At 36.7% G+C, this 23,040-nt stretch overlaps 1 protein-coding gene and 2 long non-coding RNA genes across 4 annotated transcripts in view; 1 reads left to right on the top strand and 2 right to left on the bottom strand.

The window, feature by feature from the left end:
* septin9a (septin 9a) overlaps positions 1 to 23,040 on the top strand; it is a 93,281-nt gene that overhangs the window by 5,728 nt on the left and 64,513 nt on the right. Inside the window, exon 2 of one of the 2 annotated variants that reach the window (XM_051889756.1) lies at positions 2,739 to 2,816. In XM_051889756.1, the coding sequence (XP_051745716.1) occupies positions 2,739 to 2,816 (78 nt within the window). Of the gene's footprint in view, positions 1 to 2,738; positions 2,817 to 7,206; positions 7,391 to 23,040 lie in introns of those variants that run through there. The other variant, XM_051889759.1, reaches the window with a different exon arrangement.
* LOC127510193 (uncharacterized) lies at positions 2,773 to 4,537 on the bottom strand. Its single transcript, XR_007929496.1, has 3 exons — positions 3,965 to 4,537; positions 3,035 to 3,103; positions 2,773 to 2,922 (listed from the first exon to the last, which is right to left on the bottom strand). It is a non-coding gene; the product is annotated as an uncharacterized LOC127510193 (long non-coding RNA).
* LOC127510194 (uncharacterized) lies at positions 5,255 to 12,930 on the bottom strand. The gene is made up of 3 exons (XR_007929497.1): positions 8,475 to 12,930; positions 7,973 to 8,096; positions 5,255 to 5,371 (listed from the first exon to the last, which is right to left on the bottom strand). It is a non-coding gene; the product is annotated as an uncharacterized LOC127510194 (long non-coding RNA).

Below are 23,040 nucleotides of genomic sequence, written 5' to 3'. Positions count from 1 at the left end.
GCTTGTCACAGTATTTTGTATATGAACTCACCCTGAAGGCAGGTTTAATTTAATATAAAGTGTTACATGATATACATTGTATACCTGGTAGATTATTTCTGTCACTCAGCCTTTTTACCTGCATTGTGTGAATATTTCCTGTACTTTGTGGCTCATTGCATTTCAACACATTATGCTCTTATGTTTAGACTTGCTGACTAGGGTCTCAGAAGGCTTGACAGGAAAAACAGTTATAATGTTTTTTGTTTTGTTTTGTTTTTGTTTTTTGTTCATGTATGCGAGAAAACGAACTACTAACCAAATCAGTATCTAAATGCATAAAAGCAGAGACAGCCTGAGTTTATAATGCAAAATTAACCCAAAGAGCAGGTGATACATTGGAAAAGTTTTGGTGGTCGAGCATGTTGGTAAGCCAAAACACTGAATGACTGTTTCTGGGCTTGATTGATTTAGTCTGAACCAGCGACGTAATGGTAAGAGGGCACTGTTTCTCTGCAGTAGCCTATTTTTATCTGTTAGACTTGCACATAACAAGAGTGATGCATTATTAAAGCTAATGGCCCCATCTCTACGTTTGCATTTTGTTATATCTGTGATGCATGCCACTAACAAGTGTCAACAGATTTTGGATAAGTCTTTAACAAACGGTTTACATTTTACTGGTGCCAAAACATTCAACCACAGAGCCAATACACAGATTCCTCTGCAGGAAGAGCAAACTGACTCAGCGAAGAGTGTCAGGGATTTGCCAGAAAGGATGAATAAACCAACACATCTGAATGGAAACAAGTTAATGCCTTGTCACCTGTGAAACACAATAATTGTTATGTATAACTGTTATAGGGACTAGCGAAGAGTTGTTTCCTATGTTAGTGGAAATTCACACATTCAACTTGTCTTAGCTTTTTCTTTGTCACAAAGTTCTCGGTATCAGTGAAACATCTGAACTGTAAGGACTTACATTTACACACACATAGATTGTGGTATATCTCAGTGATATATCTGGAGGAAATGGCAAGATGCGTCAAACCCTTTACGAAAACTGTTATTAAAAGTTAAAGGCTTGTGATTTTTTTTTTTTTTTACTTGTAATGTTCTGTGTTCTTGCAGTGTGATAATATTTTCATGGCAATTAACCTAAGACCGTGATGTTTTTATTTTTTGGATGTATAGTTCTCATTAAAATTACTGTAATAGAATGTGTTTTTATTACAGTCAGCATAAATTAAAGGCATTACAAGAAATCGCTACCACAATTACAATAATGAGAATAAGACTCTTATGCATTATGGTTATGAGAATTAGGAGTTTAAATTTACTTATCATGAAAAAAAAAAAAAAGCTTCATGTTTCTAAATATCATTTTTATGTAATTATTTATTTTGAGGTTAAATATCATCTGGACGTCCTCTTAAGATGGGCCCACTTATAAAAAGGCATTTGTGTATCTCTTTTCCCCCATGCAGCTTGTTTTTCAAATTATCACATTTACCAGTATCATTGCATCTTGCATCTGCCAAGCATACAGCGTGACCCACATTACAGTTCAAACCTGTGCAAACAAGTTTGGCCTTTACAGTTTGACCTTTAGAGTCATCTCTGTATCTCACTGTGACTGTGACACTGTCAAAAAACTCCACATTGAATCACTTATTTTGTATGATGTCTGAAACTTCAAGTCACCATAAAGTTTACTGGCATGAGGGCGGGACAACCTGTCACAACCTGTCACTCACATGACATCACAGCAGTGGCAAACCGCAACCATCTAATGATCTAATCAGTTCTCAATGGACAAAAATCAAGTCCCATCCTACATTTTTTTCTTGCTTGAGAAGCCATTTTAGGCCCCGATTACACTAGTGCGTTTTCGTTTTAAAAACGCATAACTTTGGCTGCGGTTACACCTGTCGTTTACACTACGCCGGCATTTTCGAACCTCGAAAACGGAGGCTGTTGAAAACGCTGCAGAGCCCGTTTTAGATGGAAAACGCTGGGGTTGCGTTTCAGTGTAAACGGACCAAAACGGAGACTTTTGAAAACGATGGCGTGGCTGCACACGTTTGCTCTGCGTATCCTTGACGACCATGTAAACAATAACATGGAGACTGAACTGCAATCTTTGCTGGCTTTGTTGTCATTTTTAGCAGCCGTTGTGCAGTTAAACTGCATTTTTTTAATACTGCAGCTGCCTACATGCGCAAGAGGCAACTGTTTACACTTGTACGCGCATGCCCAGTGTGTATGAACGGTCATGTGACATGCATTGACATACATGTAGTGTAGACTGAGATCATTTCTGAAACGCTATGGAAACGGCAGTGTAGATGAGGATCGTGTTCATTTTAAAACACCGTTTTAAAACAAAAACACACTAGTGTGAACGGGGCCTCACTCAGATATCAGTCATAATAAAGAAGAAAAGACTATCGCAACTTCCGTTTCATGCCGACTTTAATCCTTCCAATCTGAAGGGCTGTATTGCCAGCACAGATTTCAAAGGACAGCAGCGTTTGATCTGTCTCTGTGTTTGTGACCCATCTGAGTTGATTTTACAGACACATGCAGCCCTTAATTGAGTGGGCAGAGCTTCATTCCTCTGATGTCTGTTCCCAACACATCTGCTTCCCTCTACTTCATTTCTTCTGGACACCGTGTCCTTTACATCTTCCTCTATATCCTTCCTCCTAATTAGATCATTCTGATACGTGTTTCTATTATGTCTTCTGTGCTGACAGGCATTGCGAGGTCCACCGGTGGAAGGCTGAGGAGGCCAGAGAGAGGAGAGGCAACAAGTCCTACTGGTACTGGTACTGGTAAGTGTTCACATTCACGCACGGGTTTGCTGTTGTTCATCGTTGTGATACACTATAGATCAGAGGTTTCACCAAAAATTGGTTCACAGATCTGATCTGCTAGGGTCTGGACAGGAGGAAAAAAACCCTGTTAAATGCAAATAATAAAATGCAACTAACCATATATAATTATGTAGTTAGTATAGTAAAATTTGTTAGCTTTTAAAAGGAGGAGGAACCTCTGTTGTCATTCATGATGTCAGATGCTCTGTATCCAGTTAAACTCTACAGTACTGCGGTAGAAGCAGCTAAATTAGGGAGATGCCAAGAAAAAAAAATATGATCCAGACAACATTTGATACGGGTTTGCAGCAAGGATAAACATGGTTTATGCTGAACACAGTTTGTTTTGTCTGGTGAATTGGCTGATGAAAACTACTGAAATTTAAATAACATTTGAAAGCCAAGTTGTTCATGTTATGTTAATTTAAAATAATATCACTACTAATATTGTCATTATGCACATTTTTTTTGTCCTCATAAACCATATATACAAGAATACACACACACACAGAGAAAAAAATAAGATCTTAATCTTATCGTAGATATTTCGTCTCAATGACTCTTGAAAAAAAAAAAAAAAAAAAAAAAAAATCACTGGTGCCATTTTGCAATTGAACGATAAACAATTTTTTGGTACCATGTTGGATTTCCACTTGATATCCAGTGTAATATGGATCTTGAAGCAAAACCAGTAGAGAATCAGTGTTTTAGAGTCATAATGATCTAAATTGATGTTAAATAGACCTAAATGTGTTTTTGTAAAGCGTAATTCAGTTTTTAAATGTGTGTGTGCATGTGTTTGGGGGCAGTGGTTACAGCAGTTGACTATTTGGGTTGTTTTCTCTGTAAGAAGGTTATATATATATATATCTCTGTAGAGAGAGCGAGAGAGAGAAACCACAAAGAGCAGTTTTGCTGTGCATCTGTTGCTGTTTTTCAGGAAGCGTTCTCTCAAAGTGGACAGCGCAAATGATTTTTGATGTTTACATTCGTGGACTCGTGTATCTTTGCACATAAGTGGTTGCGTGAGGGTTCACACCTTGCATGCGCGCCTGTGTGCGTGTGTGTGTGTGTGTGCGTGTGTGTGTGTGTGTGTGATATCTCACCACTGAAGCATCCTCTCGCAGCGGGAAGCGCAGACTGCTTTTGCAAAGTCAGCACGTATGCATATGGGGGCTGGTTGAAGATCCAGAGATCTGCCTGACAGATTTCACAAACAAAACATACACATAAACACATGCTCATGAATGACGCACACTGGAGAAAGAATGCTAATTAAAGCTAATTTTGTTTGTGTGCTGTCCAGGCAGTCTTACATTTTAAACCTCAGTTTTACTCTTACATAAAACACAAAACAGATTTGCTCCAACTATATGTGTGTGAGTATGTGTGGTTACAGGTATGTGCATGTGCTTGTGTGTGTTTTTTTTCTTCTTTTTTTTCTTTTTTTGTGTGTGTGTGCTAATGTGTGTCAGCCATCAGACAACATAAAAAAATAACTTTTTAAAGCATAAAAACAACTTTAATAATACTAAGCTTTTGTTCTATTTTAATATATCTAGTGTCATGTTTGCCTTTAAACCTTGTTAATTATGCAAGTTAACACTTTTCTTAACACACACACACACACACACTATATATATATATATATAAAAAAAGTATGTAAGTGTGAAGTTAACACTTTTCTTAACACATACACACTATGTATATATATATATATATATATATATATATATATATGAGTTAACATTTATAGAGTTATATTATATATAAAATGTATTGTATGCATTGACTTTTGGTCACTGACTTGCTGTGGAAAATGTCAGCATGTTCTGTCTTTATGCTAGCTATGCACTTAACAAACATGACATGTTGTTGGTTAGAAAGTATATCCTGGCGTCACGGAGTCTGAACGTCTGCTTAAAACAAGAGATTTGGCTACTGTGTCTGTATAAGATGCCAGAAGTCCTTGAAACTGTGTTTAAAGCACAGACTGTGCTAAACATCTTTGACCATATTGAGTACTTAATAATAATAATTGTTATCATTATTATTTAAGCCATAGAGCTTATATTTTGGCGGAAAAACACACAAAAACCACTAAAGTGTACAAAAGCCTCTCCTTCATTGGCATCCATTAAAAAAAAAAAAAGTCTCCTCCCCAGTTTGGCATGACTATATATTTATACAAATAAATCACAGCCTTTCAAACCAACTGGCACGTAACACTGTTTCATGAAAATTGTCATCATTTATTCATCCTCATGTCCTGCATGAATTTCTTTCTTCTGTGAAATACAAAAAGAATAAAGCTGAAGATTATTTTAATTCCCATACAATTACAATAACAAGAAACTGAATTAGTCTTCAACCTGTCAACATCAAATTTTACTTGCATTTGCCGCATGATGAGCGTTCATTTTAGACCATTCTGGCTGAGATGCTAAGGGTGTCCTGCACACAGCGTCGCTAGCTCTTGAAGTGCTGTCAGAAGCAATCCATGCATGAAATATCTAAAAACACAGCATTTTGCAGTTTGTTTAGTAACTGTTTAAAGGGTTAGTTCACCAAAAAAAGGAAAATTCTGTCATTAATTACTCACCCTCATGTCGTTCTACACCCGTAAGACCTTCGTTCATCTTCAGAACACAAATTAAGATATTTTTGATAAAATCTGATGGCTCAGTGAGGCCTCTGTTGACAGCAAGATAATTAACACTTTCAATGCCCAGAAAGCTAATAAAGAAATATTTAAAACAGTTCATGTGACTACAGTGGTTCAACCTAAATGTTATGAAGCGACAAGAATACTTTTTGTGCGCCAAAAAAAACAAAACAATGACTTTACTCAACAATCACTGACTTTGGCAGTTTGATACACGCTCCGAACCGCTGATTCGAAACAAAAGATTTGTAAAGCTTCGAAGCTTCATGAAGCAGTGTTTTGAAATCGCCCATCACTAGATATTGTTGAATAAAGTCATTATTTTGTTTTTTGGCGCACAAAAAGTATTAAGGTTGAACCACTGTAGTCACATGAACTGTTTTAAATACATCTTTAGTAGCTTTCTGGGCATATGAAAGTGTTAATTGTCTTGCTGTCAATGGAGGCCTCACTGAGCCATCAGATTTTATCAAAAAATATCTTAATTTGTGTTCTGAAGATGAACGAAGGTCTTACGGGTGTAGAACGACATGAGGGTGAGTAATTAATGACAGAATTTTCATTTTTGGGTGAACTAACCCTTTAAGGTCATTGCATGATTCACATGGGTCATACTTCTCAGGTCGGAAAATATGGAAATCCATTCAAATACATATAATTATTCCCTAACTATTACTTTCAATTGTTTACTAATCAAGCACTTTTGGCCACATTCCTGAGTATTTTAAACAGCACTGTTGATCTGTTAGCTCTTCTGAGTGGTCTAGAGTGTGTTGTACATTGCTAGCAGAGCCTGTTGCTACAGTAAGACTGTGACACAACATCTCTTTGAGGTCTAAGAAATGTCATGTGTTTGGGAATTTACGGCTGTCAGTGGGTGTAGATCTATGAATTCTCTCATAGAGGCAGTATTGTTCCTGTGTTAAGAGGCCTGTTGTGGGAATGCTTTACAAATCACTAATTTACTACAAGCGCAAGATATCGGTCAACTCAACATATTGGCATTTGTTAATCGATTTTATTTTGCGGTTGCTTTCTTTTATGTAAATTATGCCCCAGCTGTCTGCTCGCCAGACGACCCTGCAACCCCCCAGAAAGAAAAGCCAAAGGTCATTCTCACTTCCTGAACAAGACACATCATCCTGACTCCAAATGCTTTCAAATAGAGGTCTGCATTTGCTCTCGTTGAGCAACACAAAGGAAAACAAAGGAATCTGCGTTGTGTGACTTGGCTGTACTTGAAATTAGGAGCGGCAGGCAGCGTATGAAAATGTTTGTCTACGGTCTGAGTCAGTGTTCAGATGTTTGTTTTCGATCACAGGGGTGTGATGTTGGTCACGTCTATCTCCTCTACCTTTCTCTCGTGAATCACCAGAGCCCTGAAGAAAATCAGAGGGCTGTCCAGGATTCCTCAAGCCGCTGAGAGGAGATATTTTGGGACGAAATGCTCATATCACATGGCCTTGGGTTTCCATCCTGCACACAATGCTGCCTCAGTGTCAGAGGACGCAGAGAGAGAGAGAGACTTCGAGAGAGACGGACACATGAGAGAGGACAGAAAAAGGAAAAAAGCAAGAACGCTCCATATGATCCGCACATGGGCATGCCGTAATTCTGCGTCCGCTCATTATTACGGCACACGGAAGACATTAAACCAAGAAGATTGGGGTAGAGTTAAAGAGAGAGGAGGAGAGAGAGAGAGGGAGGGAAAAGCCAAAGGAGAGCGAGGGAAAGCAAACAAGGAGGAGAAAGTGTTGGTGCGCTGGGAGTGAAAGAGGAAGTCCAACAAAAAAAGGTTGGAGGAGAGACAGGCTACATGTGGCAGAGGAGGGTGTGTGCTTAGCCATGGAGGGAGACAAAATCGCAGGTAAGAGACCGGTGCGCCACCATTGGGACACGACCCAAAGAGATTGTCACATGCTGAAGTCTGTTTTCCGCTTTTTTCCATTGCTCTGTAAGATTCTTATGGCAGTGGTCCTGTGTTTGTTGCTTTAGCTGGAATCTGTGACTAATGAAGACTTTGCTTTTTCACATGTTTTGTAGTTAAAATTGGATTCATCTAGCTTCTTCTTGTTGCTTTTCTGACTTTTCTACGAGACAAAGCATTTACGCTATACTATTTTTGTCCCTGGTGGTGTTGGTGCTGCAGAGCAGTGTGCGTTTGTAAGATTTTCCGTTGACAGGGCTAGATTTTCCATAGGCTTTGACTGGAAGAGGGAACCCGCTCATCAGGCTGTAACAACAGCCAATAAAGAGAGCTGTGTGTGTGGATGAAAATCTCTGTATCAGTGCTGTGGTGTGCTCTGCACTGTCAGCACACAGGCTTTTTGTAAATGTGCCAGGGACTCTTAGAGGTTCTGGCGGGCAGAAAAAAAACCGCTGTGCAACAATCAAAAAAGTTAATACATTATATAATACCGGCCTTTATGCTTTATCTGAGTTGACACACCTGGTGCCCTGAGTGAGAGCCAGTGCCAGGATAAATATATGAGGAATGACCCTAATGATCTCCGTGATCTCACAGATCACTTCTGAGATAGTTAGACATCAGCCCAGGTGGGTCTAGAATGGATCTGGCAGGAAATAGGGAAGAGAAAAGAAACAAATCGGCATGATCTCATTAGTAAATACTGTATGGGTATTTGTACATGAAATGCGGTTCTAGCACACATTTGATGCTGTTAATACATAAATAATGTATTAATAGAATCAAAGACATATGCATTTTTTAGCAGATGCTTAAAGCAACATACAATAGAGGGATTAAGCAATTCGTCAAAGAGCCAACAATATTCATAATGTACAAAGCCAGGTTTTTTTTTTAGAAAGCTAGACCAGGAAGCATGCTAGAACAGAGGTGAAATGCAATGAAGAAAATGATTTTGTGTGTTTGTATTTAAGTGCCTTAAGCTTGCGAAATAGTAAGTGCTTGTGGATGAAGTGTGTCTTACCTGCTTTTTGAAAGTTGTGATGATCTCAGTAGATCAGATGTAGGTTGGCAACTCATTCCACCAGAGAGGAGCAGAGAGGGTGAAGGTTTTGGAGAGCAACCTAATGACTTGTGAAGGAACTTGCAACATGCAAATGTTTACAGATCTTTTTAGGTTTATAGGACATTGAATTAATGGGTTTAATAGGTTTATTTATATTTTATTTAATGCCATTGACATTAAATATGTTCAACTGCATCACTTTTGTTTAACAAATGTACCAAATTTCAAAGGAATAAACTCTTTTCAAGGATTCTGTCACTTTACCCAAGCCTAAACTTAAAATATTGAAATGAATTGTCATAATTCAATCAATTCATTTTTATCTTGTTTGCCTTTTGTTTTGTCTTTTGAGATTTACAGCTAAAGAATGATAAACACACCATAAAATCATTATTAATGTAATTTTTAAAATTTTGTTTAGGGAAACCATACTTGAGTAAGTCTACATAATATTGTGATTAAAATGATAGTGACTATACATTTATCTGCATATTATATTTATGTTGTCGAGCTGTGGTAATACTATGGTACTTTTTGTTAGTGGAAAGCTAATAAGTGGTGTAAGCAGAGCCGAATGAACAAATTCATTTAGAACACTGAAACAGGGCTGTGTAGATGGATGGACAGACTGAATGAGAGAATGAGAGAGAGAGAGAGAGAGAGAGAGAGAGAGAGATGGAAAACAGGAAGTGGTGAAAAAATCTTCTCACAGAATTAACCTGTGAGGGATAAAAGTGCATTTTGTGTAATAGGTCACACCAAAATTTCACAAAATGTTTTTGACACAGTACAACATATTTCCCAGGCTATACTTCCGTTACTTCAAGCTATAGTCTCGTTATTTTGTACGTGTCAAATAAAATTATGTCTACACTGACCATGATGTGTGACAATAGAAATAGGACTATTCACAGCTGTTCGAATAACCATAATGCAGTGTTTTCACAACATTAAACAGTAACAGGGTTTCTACAGGTTTCATCAAATCTAATTTAATGCTTTTTAATGCCAATTTTAAAATTTTAAATGGTATATATATATATATATATATATATATATATATATATATATATATACACACATATGTCGGTAAATGCCGATAGATGACGTCATAAGGCAATTAGAATATTCATCATGTCGTTGCATTTGCATTCTGCCAAGTGTCAGCCCTTTACATTTGTTTGCTTCTCTGGTGCTACCCTTTTTGCTCACATATTTTAATACAGCCAAATTCCCAATAAAATTGTTTCATCTATATATTTTTCTGTTTTGGTTGTCAGACAATATGAAATGGTGACTGAAACACGGCCCATTAAGACTACATACAGGGCTCGACATTAAGCCTTTTCATTCACTTGTACGATTCTTGAACGATTCATGTAAAATTTAAATTCTTAAATTCGATCAATAAATTTAATTAGAATAAGACACTTAGGGCTGTTACCAATCAAATTAAATAATTTACAAATTTACAATAAAAACAATTACAACTACATTAAATAATGTTATGGGATTGTAAGAAATGTTGGGGGGAAAATGATTAAACAATTAGAAAATTAAACTAAACCACCAGTAGGTGGCATCAAGTAACCGTCTTAATAAGCGATTCATTCCAATGGATGATTCGTTCAAGAATGAGGCAGTTGTTTATGAATGGGTCATTTAATCTTTGACTAATTCAAAATGCTGAATCACTCAGTAACGAAAACAAGGCTGAGTGTTGCGCTTATGGTTCTGCTGTGATCTTTGTTTGAAACTATTTTTGCTGCTAAAATAGAACAAAAACAGTCAATGTTCCTTCTAAAATGTAGTGACTTAATATTAACTATTTGTTAATTGAACTGTTGTATGAAATCAGTGTCACGTTTTTAATTGTGACGGTAGCCTATTTAGGAAAACAGCATTCTTGGTCGTGTGATTTTGTTTTACCTGTATCAAGATATAAAAACTTCTTTTTGTGTGTGCTTCGCTCATGTTTCCATTTCTCCTCGAGATGGTGTGCGAGCCTCAACAGCGCAACCTTGTTATCGTCACTACATTATACAGCCTATTATTATCCACTATGGATCGCCACTTAAACTAAATGTAATAAAATGTGTGATTCTCATGTTGTTTTTTTTTTTTTTTTGGTATTGACCTTTTAATCAGGTCTTTGTAGAATTCTCTTTCACTTGCCCCTTCAAAAAATACACTTTTCCTGGACTAATTGACAAGCGTTAGTGTCGAGCCCTGACATGTTAAACCAGCGCTAAAATCCTGATTTATAATCGAGACGTTGTCTGACAAAATCACCATACACATAATATAAAGACATTTGCTGTGATTTTGGCTATATGTACACGTAAAATGATCACTCAGGTTAGAAGCAATAGTATCTATTTGATTTGTTCTCTGACATCCTCAACTGAATGCGCTGCTCCTCTCAGCCACTCACTGAACAAAGCAGACACAGGTACGCCTGTGGCAGGAAAGCAAGACCTCGCGCTCGTGCGGCAGTACCGGGGAGTCTCGGAAGCTAGATCAGGTTAACAATATATATTCGTCACAATGCGCTTTCTTGGAAAAAGTCTCAAAAGGGGTCTGAAAAGTTGGCAACACTGATTCACCCTTCCATCTCCAGGTCCCAACCTGGAGATGGAAGGGTGAATCGAATTATATTGTCGCAAAATATGTACATTTATGTACATATTTTGCGACAGCAAATCAAAGTTATTAATTATGAAGGCTATATTCAATATAAACTGGTATTATTTTCCTTCAAAACTATCTAAAAAAATTAATGCCTGTAGGAATAAAATTTAATGCTTTTTAATGCCATTTAAGGCCTTAATTTTCGCAAAATCCATTTAATGACTTTTAATGCTTTTTAACAAAAGTAAAGTCTTCAACACACTCTTTTAAACTTTTAACTTGATCTTGCTTCATGGGTGGTTCTGCAGTTTTTTCTCATGTCCCACACCTGTGGTTTCAATGCTGAGATGCGTAAAATTAGCTAATTCTTTAGCTAATTCTTTTACAATTTGACATTATTTCAAATTAATTAGTTTCATATAAATGTTACTTTACACCATCTTAAAGTTCTTTTTTTGTTTACTCATCATTTGTATGATTTTTTTTCAATCTAAATACACCTGTCCCGCACTTTTGAGTCCTTATTGCAACACTAAAAAAAGACTCTTAATATGACATTTGTTCAAAGCCAAACAAATCTAGTTTCTATGGAAACAGAAATTAGCATGTGAGCTTACAAATTGGGCCAACCCCATTAGGTCACTCTCAAGATCCAGAAAACTAAGATAAAGATCATCTTCTCTTCATAAGTATTTATTATGTGTCCTTACCATTCAGCTTAGTAATTGTGTATTTTGAACTACATTTTAAAAAATAAATTTATATTACTGTTGAATACATGTATATGTGGTGCTAAAAGTCAAAACTGATGTATCAGACCTTGCCTACTGCCAGTTATCAGCAATGTTAGCAAAAATGTCATTTCCGCAACGTCTTTACCGCAGCATTTTTAGGTGTTGTGGTAAAGACTTTGCGTTGCGGTAGAGACAAATTTTTATACTATAAAATTATATATATATATATATATATATATATATATATAAATAAAATGTTGTACTATAATCTAAATCATTATACTGTAATCTAAATATAAACATGCCATTTTTGCAACCCTAAATGATACCAAATTCATCTAATAAGATGACAGAAATGCAGAGACTTAATGAGAAAAGACCCTGACAGATATGAATAATTATGGAAAAAGAGCATTAAAAAAAGAAAAAGAAAAAAAAAAGAGCAGATAAACTGACAAATCAAAAACAGAAGACAGTGGAGGATAAACAAAACAAACCTGAGGACAAAACAAAATACTGAAGGCTTAGTTAAAAATTAGTTTGTTGTTATAATATAAGTTCATAAAAGTATTAGTTTTTAACCCAGTCTTTCCTTCAATACCTCTTTGGCAAAATACCTTCTGTTTTTGTTTTTTACTGTTTTTCACAACAGTAACCTATTGTTAAGGTTACATTATTAACATGCGTCATTAACATTGTGTCCTTACCGACACAAACAGTCATTAACGCAGCAATGATTTATTTTAATTATTAATCAGACTGTTGTTTGCAAAAATTATTTTAACCCTTCAGTAGAGATGATTTACACATTAAAATGACAATATTTGTCATAAAAAGCGAAATATTGTATCTTTGGTGTGTATTAAAACAATTGAGGTTAGCATCAAAATTTTCCATGGCATAAAGAATATCATAAAATCCCCTAATTTTAAATTATTTTTATATACAGTGCTCAGCGTGAATTAGTACACCCCTTTGAAAAGTAACATTTTAAACAATATCTCAATGAACACAAAAACAATTTCCAAAATGTTGACAAGACTAAGTTTAATATAACATCTGTTTAACTTATAACATGAAAGTAAGGTTAATAATATAACTTAGATTACACATTTTTCAGTTTTACTCAAATTAGGGTGATGCAAAAATGAGTACACCCCACAACAAAAACGACTACATCTAGTACTTTGTATTGCTTCCATGATTTTTAATGACAGCACCAAGTCTTCTAGGCATGGAATGAACAAGTTGGCGACATTTTGCAACATCTATCTTTTTCCATTCTTCAAGAATGACCTCTTTTAGAGACTGGATACTGGATGGAGAGTGATGCTCAACTTGTCTCTTCAGAATTCCCCATAGGTGTTCGATTGGGTTCAGATCAGGAGCCACTGAATCACTTTCACCCTGTTCTTCTTCAGAAATCCAGCAGTGGCCTTAGACGTGTGTTTAGGATCATTGTCATGTTGGAAAAGTGCAAAACGACCAAGGGCACGGAGAGATGGTAGCATCTTCTCTTTCAGTATAGAGCAGTACATCTGTGAATTCATGATGCCCTCAATGAAATGCAGCTCCCTGACACCAGCAGCACTCATGCAGCCCCACATAAGGACACTGCCACCACCATGTTTCACTGTAGGCACCATGCATTTTTCTTTGTATTCCTCACCTTTGCGACGCCATACAGTTTTGAAGCCATCAGTTCCAAAAACATTTATCTTGGTCTCATCACTCCAGAGTATAGAGTCCCAGTAGTTTTCATCTTTGTCAGCATGGGCCCTGGCAAACTCTAGGTGGGCTTCTTTGTGCCTGGGCTTCAGAAGAGGCTTCTTTTGTGGACGGCACCCATGCATGCCATTCCTCTGCAGTGAACGCCATATTCTGTCATGGGAAATAGTCACCCCAGTTTGGCTTTCTACTTCTTTAGATAACTGCAGTGAACTTGCATGCCGATTTTCTTCAACCCTTCTCATCAGAAGACGCTCCTGTCGAGGTGTTAACTTCCGTGGACGACCTGGACGTCTCTGAGAGATGGCTGCAGTTCCATCTTTTTTCAATTTTTGTACCACTTTTGCTACAGTATTCTGACTGATAAGTAAAGCTTTGCTGATCTTCTTGTAGCCTTCACCTTTCTGGTGTAAAGAAATTATTTTCTTTCTTAGGTCTTCCATGTGGTGCCATTGCTGACAGCATGAAATAGGAAGGGGTTTTAACACCCTTTTATAGTCAACTGTCTGCTGGTCACCTGTGTAATCAATAAACTCACCTGTGGTTGAATTCTTGTTAAATTAGATATTTGTAGTCTAAAATTTAACTTTGCTCCAGAGACTTTCAGTGGGGTGTACTCATTTTTGCATCACCCTAATTTGAGTAAAACTGAAAATTTTGTTTTCCAAGTTATATTATTAACCTTACTTTCATGTAATAAGTTAAACAGATGTTATATAAAACTTAGTCTTATCAACATTTTGGAAATTGTTTTTGTGTTCATTGAGATATTGTTTAAAATGTTACTTTTTAAAGGGGGTGTACTCATTTACACTGAGCACTGTATCTGTATTTACAAAAATGGACAAATCTTGAAAGCAACTATGTAAATGTATTAAATTTTTATAGAAATTAAAAAAGAAAAGTGTGTAAAATTACCGTTATTGTAATGTTGCGGTAAGGACATTTTGTAAGAAGAAGAGATGAAAACCATAAAAAAAATAAACGTTCCAGATTAAAATCTTAACATCTTCATTTAATTTTGTATACATTTTTATATTATATTACAGACTGTGATAGTTAAAATCGAAATTCATAGAGGTTGATTTTTTTTTAAATTGGGAGAGTCAAAAGTGCCAGTAGTTACAGAAACACCCTCATACAGTTGAGCTTTATGGCTTCCTCTCTTTTATATTTTACACATGAAAGCTAAAAGAAATGATAGAAATAGGAATGAGAATGGAAAACAAAAAGCATTGAACACAATAAAGACAATGAAATATAACGATGTGATTGATCTTTTCGACGGATGGTGTCAGGTCTAGTCTTGTCAAACTTTAACTCTTGTTGTATTTAGACTCACTGAACATGTTCAGTGACTCTTAAGTTTGTCAACTTTGTTCTTTTTGTGAATTCTCACCCTCTTCCCATTTTTTCACTAATTTTCAAGTTTTTGCAGGACTACTATAAACACTTTTCAGAGATGACCCAAACGAATTATATTTTAAAATCAAAAACCATCTGTGCTCATTGATTGTACTTGCAAACAACCAACAGTGTCTACTAAGTGGCTAATAGGAAATTAAGATTGAATCCCATATTTTAATTACTCCAAATAAGAACTTTGTCCTCAATTTGCACTTAATTAATAATAATAATTTGTTACATTTATAAAGCACTTTTTATTCTGGGTACTCAAAGCACTTTACATATGGAAGGGGGAATCTCCTCAGTCACCACCAATGTGCAGCATCCACCTGGATGATGCGACGGCAGCCATATTGCGCCAGAACACCCACCGCACACCAGCTTATTGGTGGATAGGAGATAGAGTGATGAAGCCAATCAGTATATGGGGATGATTAGACTTAATTAATTAGAGATAATTAGGACTTAGAGACATGATCAAGTGTGTTTTTACACCAGCAGCAAAACTCTGTTCAATGTAGTTTTAAAATGCTTCAGTTCTAGTTCTATTTTGGATTGTCACAGATCTATGGACTCTTATTTTGATATTGTTTTGTTTCCTTTAGTTCCTGTTTCCCCTGCTCCGTTTAGTTTCAGTATCCTTGGTTACTTATGCCCTCGTTTGTTTCTATGGTTACCTATGATTTGCACCGTTCAGTTCAGTCCCTGGTCGGTTCTCATTTATGGTTTAATGTGTGGTTTCCTATCTTCCAGTGTTCTCCTAGCGATGTCCTGCATTCTTGAGTTTATAAGTAAAGACTATTTTAAGAATATTCCTTCTTTGTGCATGTTGCTTACCACACTACAGCATGACAGAAGAACTGACCAAAAAGAAAGGATTTAAAAGAAAAAAAAGTGATAGACTTACCAGCAGTACGCCTCCTCCTCCTGGAGCAAGAGGAGCGTTCCCTCGAGGACCACACAAAGGATTTTCCCGACCTGGCATGCCTTACTCACTACCCTGACCGCTCCCTTCTACCAGACGAGCCTCAACGAGCGGTCCAAGGCACTCCTGCCCAACTTTTTTTTGGATTATGTGGAGTGGGTGCTCCTGCACTGTGGTTCCCCTCTCACCATCTGCGAGGCAGTGCAAGAGGAGCACATCAGCCCCGCATCTGCCATGGACCCAGTAAAAAAGCCCACCATGGACCATGCACTAGAGCCAACTCCTACCCCAGAAGCCAGAGCCGTCTGTCATGTCAGTCCTGGAGCGAGAGCTGCAAATTCAGACATTTGCCCATTAGAGGATTTTAATGTCAGAGTTCAAAAAAACAAAAACAAACAAACAAACAAGCAAAAAACAACTTATTTTGTATGGAAGAACATTTCTACCACTTACAGGTTTTAGATTAAGCCAGGATTAAGGTCTTAGTTCAGTTAGGACATTTAAGTAGCTTTTATAAATGTGCCTTAGAACAAAACCTTACTGGTGTGCATCTTGTGACAAAAGCAATGGCAAAAGCAAGTTGCTTTCAGTTAAAACAGCTCAAACATGCATTTTAGTCTAGGACTAGGCTTAAAGGATTAGTTCACTTTCAAATAAAATTTTCCTGATAATTTACTCACCCCCATGTCCTTCTTTCTTCAGTCGAAAAGAAATTAAGGTTTTTGATGAAAACATTTCAGGATTATTCTCCTTATAGTGGACTTCAAATTGACCCCAAACGGATGAAGGTCAAAAACCTTAATTTCTTTTTGACTGAAGAAAGAAGGACATGGACATCTTGGATGACATGGGGGTGAGTAAATTATCGGGAAATTTTTATTTGAAAGTGAACTAATCCTTTAAGCCTTGTCTGTGAAACCGAGGGACTAAATCATAATTATGACTGAGATTAAAAAGTCGAGATTATGACTTTCTATGTGATAACTTTGACTTTTTATGTCATAATTAAGATTTACCAAGGCATGATTTTTTTTATTGTGTGGCTGAAATGGGCTTCCATATTTTTGAGTTTGAATATTTGAGATTTATTATTTATTAAATTCAGAAGCCCTCATATCCATCATATCCTGTTGCCCATATGTGTTGGGCTAGTGTGTAGCATTACCACACCTATAAGATAAACACTTCTCACTTAGTACAGTCAGGTGCTGACCCTGCATTTGAATAGAATATAGCAGATGATACATTACTACATCAATATATAATATCCTTTAATCCTATTATTTATTCTCTGGTGAAAATAAATATACCAAGGGTTGTTAAATCCTTGTGGACTAACAACCTCTCTTGTCTGTCAACATCAGCTAAAAGAGTAGGAGTTGTCACCAGGGCCTCACATGTATAAAACATCATGTACTTTATAAAACTCCTTCACACAAGGCCAAAAAAGGAAGAGAGACAGAGAAACTTGTAAATTAAAGCAAAAAATAACCTTCAGCAGGACCCCTTTGGTGTGTGCATGTTTAAAGTGGAAACGGCCTTCCTGTTTACATGCAAACAATATCTTGTGAAGGTAGCACTCACACATATGGAAAGCTTCGGGTGTGAAGCGAGCTGTTAAACTGAGGCGCTTACAATTCAGTAGACAGTTTCAGGATTGTCAAGCAACTAATTTTTACTTATTTATTTATTTATTTATTTTTGAAGGGGTACCTGTGATGACTGGTCCAAATTGCGACCCTTCTGTTATTATAATAATAATTATTGATTTATTGATTTATTTATTTATTAACTACGTTTTTGTAAAATAATATTTAAAATTGTTTTTATACACGTAGCACCCACAAATACTTGTATATGCGGATTACCCGGACTCTCCGGTGTAATGGTTTTTATACTGTACAAACTGTATATTATATCCCCCTACACTAACCCTGCCCATCACAGAAAACTTTCTGCATTTTTGAATAATAATAATAATAATAATAAAAACACCTTTTTGGTATGTTTTTTTTTTAAGCAGTTTGGTTTACCAGAACACAGGAAGTTTCCTCATAAACCATGTTTATGTTGTAATACCCATGTCATAAACCACATATACAAGAACACACACGCATATAAAATGGTAAATGGAAAAACTTACTTAAAGAGGTTGTTCCACATTATAATGCAAGCCACAGTTCAATATGAGGAGGAAGAAAGATCATTCTGTAGATGAAAAGCATGACATGGTGCAATGTCTTGCGAAAGGCATGAAAACAACAAATATTTTGTGAAAACTGAATAGAGATTGTCGAACTGTCAAAAGATTTGTGAGTGATTTAGAGCACAGAAGAACTCGCTCAGGCTTATTAAGGAAAGTTTCTGTCAACAGATTAATTGTATTAAAAGGGCAGCTATAAAAAAAAGTCACTGTTGAGTAACAAATAAGTAGCTGCTGGAGTCTCAAGAACCTCTCCATGCAGACTGGCAGTTAGAGCTGGCTAAACAATATCGATTTCTCGATTTTAATTGATTCTCATTTTTACAAACCGATATCGATTCTTAAGATTTAAGAATCGATATCGGTTAGTCTAGTCTGTTTTCAGTTGATGAATGAACAGAACATGTAGCGCGCCTCCCATCCAATAAATCACAATAATCTTTGTGATTTGTTACTTTTGATATGAAGCAAAGTCTCAGATTTCCAATGACGTCCATCTTATTATGATATTCAAAAAATAAGTACCGTTTTGCCGCTGTTTAATGTGGCGTGACAGATCGCTTTAGCGCCTCAGTTAAAGAGAAGCGGCAGCGCGGAGCGCATGTGAACATTCTCTCTTCCGCTTTAATACCAGTTACAGCGCGAAATAAACATGACTAAACATCTGAAGGTATGTTAAAATATACAGTACAACTTACCGAAATCTGTATCATGTCTCGGGTAATAGCTCAATCAGTGTTTCAACCTCGGAAAGACGTCAATAAAACAGCTTGTAAACAATGTCACGTAACGTCACATTTACCTCAGAAAAACATATTCAGTGACCATGAACTCATTAGTCAGCTAGAAAAGTAAACTCTAGAAAGCAGCATTCAGATAAATATAGCTATGCACCGTTACATATTCATTATAATGTTCTTCAATATTTAATGCATGTTTGAATAAATCAGTTATGACAGCCACGATTAAAAAAAAAAAAAAAAAAACACCGGAGAAGAAATATGATTATGTAATTCTAAACTTTATTTATTATAAAAAAAAAACATAATTGAGTGTAATTTAAGTGTTTGTATATAAATAAGTTAATTTTAACCTTCAATATTATAGTAAAGTATAGTACCAACTGACTCCCATGTGTAGTTTACAGCATTAGTTGAGAGATTTTTTTTCCTCTAGAAAATTTGCCATGTACTGTAACTGATATACTACATCCAAAATAATTAGTATTGAATCGAAATCGTAATCGAATCGAAAGCATGTGAATAGAAATCGAATCGAATCGTGAAAATTGTGTCAATACCCAGCCCTACTGGCAGTTATGTGTAAAGCTGAATTTCAGCCACCCCTATCCGCTCATATAGCAATTTTTTAAACATCTTCTAAACTTTTAAATATAAATTCACTTTTGTCTCAAAAATATGAGGAGGCACGTTTAAATGGCATGATGCTTCTGGCCAGATTCCAGTACCTTTTGAGAACAAATGTTACAGGCACATTCTACTGGTCCTACATTTCTATACTCACCTGACAAAGACAGACAAAGAAACACACTGAAAGAGTAAATCTCAGTGAACCCCCCTACAGTCTGGGTGTTAGGGACCCTCTCCAGATGTTCTGCTGCTGGAGAGTATTATGGTGTCCTGGGAGACGACAGCATTGCAGATAGCCTGACTGGTGATCTGAGGCAGTGTGTAAACATGCAGAGGCTCAGGGAGGAGGAAAAGGACACCATAGCTCTACTTTGCTCCTAAAATCAGAGTCCAACCGACAATTTATACACATCAGGAGAATTAGCAACACAAATGCAACGTAGATCACATGCCACTTACAGGTCCCACCTAAATGGAAGCTAATAGCTACTGAAGTGATTGTTTACATTTTCCAGTGTCAGGGATATCTCTCTCTTCGGTATGTCAGTGTGAAATGAGTTATGGCTTCAGTCAGATTGTGTTTACAGAAGCCTCTCTCAGCCTGGTACAGCTCTCCATAATATAGCATGTGAGATCTCACCAGTGTTAATTATTTCATTTCAATTTTTGCATGCAGGAGGTCCTAGAATTCAGTCTGAAATTCTCAGACGAGTGTCAAATTCCACAATCGTTTGTGCATATTTTGGGTGTTATAGCGACATCTAGTGGTTATACTGCTCTTTTTAATTTTATGAATGACCAGTTCTGGGAATTTTTGAGCTTATGATGGTGGGTGAATGTTGTCTAGAGCTGTGTGTCACAGGTGACCGTTAAATTACATAGCCATCATTTTTTTAAAAGCAGTTTGCTACATTACAAGCTAATTAAAAGTAGCAAATCTACACTACTTTTCTTTAGGGTCCCTAAGACTTTTTAAAATGTTTTTGAAAGTCTTTATTGCTCACCAAGGATGCATTTATTTGATTATAAATGCAGTAAAAGCAGTAATTTTATAAATTATTACAATTTAAAATAGCTTTTTAATTGTAATATTCTAAAATGTAAGTTATTCCTGTGATGGAAAGCTGAATTTCCAGAAGCCATTAAAGGATTAGTTCACTTTCATATAAAATTTTCCTGATAATTTACTCACCCCCATGTCATCCAAGATGTTCATATCTTTCTTTCTTCAGTAGAAAAGAAATTAAGGTTTTTGATGAAAACATATAGGATTATTCTCCTTATAATGGACTTCAATGGCCTCCAAACGCTTGAAGGTCAAAATTATAGTTTCAGTGCAGCTTCAAAGGGCTTTAAATGATACCGGACGAGGAATAAGGGTCTTATCTAGTGAAACGATCGGCCATTTTCCAAAAAAATTTAAATGTATATGCTTTATATAAACAAATGATCGCCTTCCAAGTGCTTCTGCCAAAACCGTACTTTTGTATTCTTCAAAAAGCTTACGCTGTATGTCCTACGTCTTCCCTATTCTACTTACAGAAAAAATTTAACTGCCGCTGCGTTCGTTCTGTAAGTTGAATAGGGAAGGCATAGGACATACAGCGTAAGTTTTTTGAAGAATAAAAATTTTATATGAAAGTGAACTAATCCTTTAAAGGTGCAATGTGTAAAATTTGGGAGGATCTACTGACAGAAATGCTATATAATATACATAACTATGTTTTCAGTGGTACATAAAGACCTTACATAATGAACCATTATTTATTACCTTAGAATGAGGCATTTCTATCACATACACCGCGGGGCCCCCCTCCATGTCAAGTCGCCATTATGCGCTGGCATGTTTCTACAGCAGCCCTAAATGGACAAACACTCTACAGAGCGCGTTTCAACACTATGTTGTTCTTCTAAATCGTTTGTGTTTTTAGAGGCAGCTTGCATCGTCACTACATTAAATATGCACAAAGTAGTAGTAGTAGTAATAGTAGTAATCGCCTGGTTTATTAGAAGGAGAGACCGTTCTTTGTTAGAAGTAAGAAGAAACCTCATTGCTTCACACAAGCTACTCTCTGCTGTCTCAGACGACGACATCTGTCTTGTGTCGGCCAGACGGCCACTGTAGCTTCTCCGAAAGGGAGGGGTTTGAGGGGTGTGCACGGTTAGTTGCAGTTCACAACCTCACCGCTAGATGCCACTAAAATGTACACATGCTCATGTAACATTTATTCTTATTATCAATAACAATCAGTTGTGTTTTTGCTGCTTAATATTTTTGTGGAAACATATATTTTTCAGGATTCTTTGATGAATAGAAAGTTCAAAAGAACAGCATTTGTTTTAAATAGAAATGGTTTGTATTTTTATAAATGTCTTTACTGTCACTTATCAATTTAATGCCTCCTTGGTAAATAAAAGTACAAAAAGTAAAAAAAAAAAATTTGATTCAGAAATACTAAATATACCTAAACACAGCTAGAAAAAACATAAATGAATGACTACAGTAGAGTAATATTGTTAAATCTGAAATACAACTGAATTATGCTCACTTCTGAATAGTCTTTCTAAATAATAAGCAAATGAGCAAGGACTTCTGGGTGTATAGTAGTGCTTCAGCTAATTAATATTCATGAGTCAGGCTGACCAGGTTAATACCATGTCCCCCCTGAAACTTTTCAGATTGTTCCTATACATTTAACAGCACCTCGTCGTCTTCTCCTTTACCGGATTTGTGTGGTGTGTATATGTGTGTTTACAAGTCTGTATACAGAAGGCCTGGTGTTTGCATTAGACATGCCTGAAGAACTGTGAAATCTGCTGTATGATTAGTTGCATACAGCTTGACTTTCCTGTTTTTGTAGGCTCTGGCCCATGACACTTCAGGCCTCAGTGCAGCATGTAACCCACCATTTCATATTGTTTCCAATCAGTCATGTTACAAACAAAAGAGATTTCCTTCTGGAAGATGCAAATAAACCCAACAAACCAGTCATACAACACCAGATCTGCAGTTAGCAGATCGAATCTGTAAACAAAACCAGCTCTTCAACTTGGTAGCCAGTGCACAGAGCCGTTAATGTCTGGATGAAATGCACACATGTGCTGTTGGTTCAGCAGAAGGTGTGGGCAGAAATGCAGCCCTGATGGAGTCCAAACTAAAGATGAGGTCACTGATATATCACACCCTGTGGCCTCAGCCCATCCTCCTCTCAACTATACGAGGAGCGCTGGTGGCCTCAGGCAATAGACGTGTGTTCAAATTCAGGAAACTACTGGGGAAGCCGCAAGCGCAGACGTGCTCTCCTCAGGGATTCTGATGAAATATGTACCGCTGCTGCCCTCCACTTCTCGCACGGACCGAGCTCTTCCACCCACGTCACACAATCTGAATGGGTTTCATCTAAAAATACTCACGTTATCTCGTTTTTACGATTGCAAAAGAGCCTCGTTTCAGGGTGTACGGGGGCGTGTTGGAAAGTACAATTTGAGCATTCACTCAAATAACTCACGTTAGAAGCAAACAACT

The sequence above is a fragment of the Ctenopharyngodon idella genome, chromosome 3 (assembly GCF_019924925.1).
Source record: "Ctenopharyngodon idella isolate HZGC_01 chromosome 3, HZGC01, whole genome shotgun sequence".
Classification (NCBI taxonomy): Eukaryota; Metazoa; Chordata; class Actinopteri; order Cypriniformes; family Xenocyprididae; genus Ctenopharyngodon; species Ctenopharyngodon idella.
The sequence above is the reverse complement of the archived record's forward strand: the minus strand, read 5'-3'. Positions and strand labels throughout refer to the sequence as shown.